The following is a 6,000-nucleotide window of genomic DNA, read 5'->3' on the forward strand; positions in this document are numbered from 1 at the left end:
TCATCTGAGAAAAATCCCGAGCTTATAGAAGATTTGGGGTTTCTTCTTTAACCCAATTCACCATTTCTGACACTTCGCCCTACATGTAGAAATCTACTTTTTTTGCTAGAAAATTACTCAGAACTCCCCAAACAAATTTTATATATATTATTTATCGGCGTATACCGCGCACTTTTTTGTCCTGAAAATCAGGGCAAAATTGTGGGTGCGCGATATACGCCGATACCCGCGCCGAGTTTTGAATACTGCGCCGACATATACCGAGCGCAGTACACTCGTGTATAGTCGGCCAGTCTCGGCTTCTTTCGCGCTCACGTCCTGGACGTACAGGACGTGAGCGCGACAGTAGCCGAGCCTGCCCGAGTGTACTGCGCTCGGTATATGCAGGGACAGTATTCAAACTCGGCGCGGGAAACGAGCAGGGAGGACGCCGCAGAACAACGCCGGACCCGACGAAGAGGACACCCGAAGCCGCAGACGGACGCCGGACCCGACGAGGCCGCCGATGGACGCCACGCAAGACACCAAAACTAAGTACAAAAAAATATTTTTTCCACAGGAATGGGGGCAACTGTGGGGGTGAGCGGTATACGCGGGAGCGAGCTATACCGCGATAAATACGATTATAATATATATTATATATATATATATAAAATTGGTATAAATTATAAAAAAAATTTTTTTAAAGCAGAGACCCTATAAAATACAATGGTGGGTGTTGCAATTTTTTTATGTCACACGATATTACTGCAAGGGTCTAGGACAGTGATGGTGAACCTTGGCACTCCAGATGTTTTAGAACTACATTTCCCATGATGCTCAACTACACTGCAGAGTACATGAGCATCATGGGAAATGTAGTTCCAAAACATCTGGGGGTGCCAAGGTTCGCCATCACTGGTCTAGGAAAACACAAAAACATAAAATTTCAGCAAAAAACAAAAAACACACATATGCCGCATGCACATTATCAGAAATTCAGACAAAAAACGTTCGATGGGAGCTTTTTGGTCGGAAATTCCGACTGTGTGTAGGCTCCATCGGACATTTGCTGTCAGAATTTCCGACAACAAAAATTTGAGAGCTGGTCCTCAAATTTTCCCAACAACAAAAGATCTTGTCGGAAATTCCGATCGTCTGTAGCCAATTCCAAAACGCACAAAAACCTGACGCATGCCTGACGGAATCATTAAACTTCATTTTTCCTCGGCGCGTCGTAGCGTTGTACGTCACTTCGTTCTTGGCAGTCGGAATTTCCGACAACATTTGTGTGACCGTGTGTATGCAACACAAGTTTGAGCCAATATTCCGTTGAAAAAAAAATCCACGGTTTTGTTGTTGGAATTTCCAATCGTGTGTATGCGGCATTAAAGTAAAGCCTCGTACACACGATCGGATTATCTGACAGGAGTTGTGTGACGACAGGCTGTTGTCGGAAAATCCAACCGTTTGTACGCTCCATCGGACAATTGTAGTCGGATTTTCTGCGGACACCCCAGTCGAACCGCTGCTCTGCGTGTCCATTCAGATACAGAGCCGTGGCTTGGCCCAGCCCCCCCCCCTTTCTTCTCATTGGCACACTGGCTGTGATTGACTGCAATGGGAGCCAATGACTCCTACTGCTGTCACAGCCAATGCCCCCGAGACACTTCTGCACATCGCTGGATCGCAATGGGTCTCAGGTAAGTATAGGGGGGGGGGGGGGAGGCTGCTGCACACAGGTGTTTTTTTTAACTATGCATGAAGGTATAAAACCGTTAGCGCCCTCACACAACATTAGCAAAAGTTGCCCAAAGGGTGGCGCTAAAGAGCTGAAAAACCACATCGTTTCGTGTTTGTTGGCCGACAATTCTTTTCCGTTTGTATGCAACACAAGTTCCTAGCCAACGCCCTTCAGACAAAAGTTCTACGCTTTGTCTGCTGAAAATCCAATGGTGTGTACGGGGCTTTAGGTTTAGGGGCACAAAAAAAGACCAAATTTTATGGTAAAACATAAAAGCCGAGGTTGCACCAAGTAAGGAAATACCCAACGTGTCAAATCTTAAAGTGGGTGTAAAAAGCACAAGGTTTTTTTTATCTTTACACATTCTATGCATGAAGGTAAAAAACCTTCTGTGTGCAGGAGCCCCCAGACCCCCTAGTACTTACCTGAGTCCCCTCTCCATCCAGCAATGTCCACTATAGCAGGGGTCTCAAACTGGCGGCTCTCCAGCTGTTGCAAAACTACGAGTCCCATGAGGCATTGCAATGCCTCAATGACTCCCACAGGCAGAGGCATGATGGGACTTGTAGTTTCGCAACAGCTGGAGGGCCGCCAGTTTGAGACCCCTGCACTAGAGCCTCGTCTAAGGACTTGCAGTCCTGATTGTTTTTTTGCAGGAGCCATTGGCCAATCAGGAGACAGAGGAGGTGTAAGCTGAGTCGTGGCTCTGTGTGTGTGAATGGACACAGAGCCGTGGGGTCGGGGGGGAGCACGCCTGCTTGGGTGCCCCCACAGAAAACTGTTTGCTGTGGGGGGGCAGCCAGGACCAATGAAGTTGCTTTGGTCCAGCTTTGCCAATGTCACTCAGTGTAGACCAGGGATATGCAATTAGCGGACCTCCAGCTGTTGCAAAACTACAAGTTCCATCATGCCTCTGCCTATGGGTGTCATGCTTGTGGCTGTCAGTCTTGCTATGCCTCATGGGACTTGTAGTTCTGCAACAGCTGGAGGTCCGCTAATTGCATATCCCTGGTGTAGACTATGTCTGGCCGATGCTCCTGGAAGCCGGCACCACCACTACTCCAGCGATCTCCTCTTGCTCCGGGTTCTGCTCCGAGTGGTTGCCCTTCTGCACTGTGAACACAAGAGATCACCTGCTTGGCACAGGAGCCAATCACAGAAAGCTTTGCATTTTCAGAACGTAAGAAAACCGTTTTGATTGGACGAGGTGGAGAGGCATTCTCTGAACAGTGGCTGATCTCCTGTGTTTATAAGGCAGCTTCTCCTGGAAGGAGATCTCTGGAGGAGCGCCGTGTGCTTCCAGCTTCCTGGGACGTCAGCCAGGTACATTGTATGCAAGGTGACATCATTCCAAGCTGGCACAACGCAACTAGGAATAAAATATTCACACCTGGAATTCCGCAAGTCATTGTGTATAAAATAAACCCGTCACACTTACCTGTGGTGTGCAATGATTTTGCACAGAGTCCCCCCCCCCTATCCTCTTCTTGGGTCCCCTGATGGCACACTGGCCCCTCCCCCATTATGAGTGCCCCCCCAATAGCAAGCCTCTTGCTATGGTGGCATTTGTGCCGGTTCAATCCCAAGCTGCGCTGTGTGGGTCCATTGACACACACAGCATAGCTCCGCCTCCCCACACTTGCTCCTCCTCAACCTCCTGTCACAGGACTCTCCACCACCCCTTAGACACCTTGTCATGTTAGATGTCAGTGTTCATCAAAAAGGGCTGCTGTCCCCTCCGTGACATCACATGGCCAGGGTGACATCAGAACACCGTGCAGAGTAATACAGGAAGAGAGTGTCTGGGGGGGGGGGGGGGGGGGGGGGGGGGGGGGGGGGGGGGGGGGGGGGGGGGGGGGGGGGGAGACACAAGGTAATGGATTGGAAGAAATGATCCACAGGTAGTCAGCTGAGGGTGAGCAACCCGAGGACACCGAGGACTGTCCGTACCTCCCGTCATCAGACATATTCCCCCAACACACACTTTACACCTGGAAACAATATACCGGGGTGTATATATATATATATATATATATATATATATATATATATATATATATATATATATATATATATATATATACACACACACACACACACACACACCTCACACTGCTTATACCCCCGGGATCATTAGACACACACACACAAACCACAGGATTACTATATACACCCCACACTGCTATAAACCTATATACACACACACCCCAGGATACCTATACACCTTGGACTGCTATATACACCCTAGTCCACCAATAAACATCCCAGAATACCTATATATACCCTGGACCGCTATATACACCCCAGGATATCTATATATACACCCTGGACCGCTATATACACCCCAGGATACCTATACACACCACAGACTGCTATATATACACACACACACACACCACAGGTTACCTATATACACCCCGGACCACTATAGGTACATATATATATACACACACACACACCTCACACCATTATATACCCTGGACTGAGAGATAGCTATAGATGGATAAATAGATATACCCAGGACTGCTCTATACACCCCAGAATACCTATATATACCCTGGACCGATATATACACCCCAGGATACCTATATACACCCCAGACTACTATACATACCCTGGACCGCTATATACACCCCAGAGTACTATATACACACCCCGGACCACTATACATACTATATACACACACTGATATACCCCCAGGATCATTATACACACACACCACAGGATTACTATATACACCCCACACTGCTATAAACCTATATATACACACACCCCAGGATACCTATACACCTTGGACTGCTATATACACCCCAGTCCACCAATAAACACCCCAGAATACCTATATATACCCTGGACCACTATATACACACACACACACACCACAGGATACCTATATACACCCCAGACTACTATACATACCCTGGACTACTATATACACCCCAGAGTACTATACATACCCTGGACTACTATATACACCCCAGAGTACTATACATACCCTGGACTACTATATACACCCCAGAGTACTATACATACCCTGGACTACTATATACACCCCAGAGTACTATACATACCCTGGACTACTATATACACCCCAGGATACCTATACACACACACCACAGGATACCTATTTACACCCCAGACCACTATACATACGATATATATACACACACACTGCTATACCCCCGGGATCATTATACACACACACACACACACAAACCACAGGATTACTATATACACCCCACACTGCTATAAACCTATATACACACACACACACACACACACACCCCAGGATACCTATACACCTTGGACTGCTATATACACCCCAGTCCAGGACTGCTATATACATACATACACACACACACACACACACACAACCCAGGATTACTATATACACCTTGGACTGCTATATTCACTCCAGGATATCTTTATACACCCCATACCTCTATATACACACACACCACAGGATTACTATATACACCCCAATCACTATATACACCCCCAATCACTATATACACACACCCCAATCACTATATACACACACCCCAATCACTATATACACACACCCCAATCACTATATACACACACCCCAATCACTATATACTGGCAGGGATCACTACCACACATTATATACACCCTCAGCTTGTAAAATACAGAGATCACTATATACACCCCGGGATGATTAGATACATCCTGACATCACTATAAACCCAGGAGACCCCTTATACCGGCAGTCGGCCCCTCCCCCATCACATGACCCGTTGGGTGTCACTCACAGAACTCGGCGATGTAGAAGGACACGGCGTAGTTCTCCTCACACCACTCCAGTGTGGAGGTCGGAGGCCCCCAGTAGCCGGGCCTGTCCACCGCCGGAGCCATCCTGATACCGTCCGCCACTCACTCACCACCGACCGCCCGACCGGGACCCGAATACTCCGCCCCGCCCACTCCTGACACCGGCTCCGCCCACCCCTCAAGGCCAAAGGGGAGAGAGAGGGGGGGAATGAATCGAGGGGCGTGGTAAGGGCGGGCTTCGGCAGGGTCGCTCGACAAAGGGGTGTGGTTATAGGAAGCGAAAATGAACCTGCCATAGGGGGCGGGACGACAAGGAGTGCAGTTCCTCCGCCCACTAATAAAAAAAACGTTCCCCTCCCTCGCCCCGCCCACCCAGGCGGCCTCTGTACAGAGTAGAGATGTCAGATTGGTATCGCTCCCTATGCTGTCGCGCTGCATTCCTACATCTGTGTGATTAGAGATCCTGACATCATCACTTCTGTCTT

At 48.2% G+C, this 6,000-nt stretch overlaps 1 protein-coding gene across 1 annotated transcript in view; it reads right to left on the reverse strand.

The window, feature by feature from the left end:
- Positions 1-5,680, reverse strand: part of ACER3 (alkaline ceramidase 3) — a 107,293-nt gene extending 101,613 nt beyond the window's left edge. Inside the window, exon 1 of the mRNA XM_040339993.1 lies at positions 5,497-5,680. Coding sequence (XP_040195927.1) covers positions 5,497-5,599 — 103 coding nt within the window. The 5' untranslated portion in view covers positions 5,600-5,680. The remainder of the gene's footprint in view (positions 1-5,496) is intronic.
- Positions 5,681-6,000: the final 320 nt, after the last annotated feature.

The sequence above is a fragment of the Rana temporaria genome, chromosome 2 (assembly GCF_905171775.1).
Source record: "Rana temporaria chromosome 2, aRanTem1.1, whole genome shotgun sequence".
Classification (NCBI taxonomy): Eukaryota; Metazoa; Chordata; class Amphibia; order Anura; family Ranidae; genus Rana; species Rana temporaria.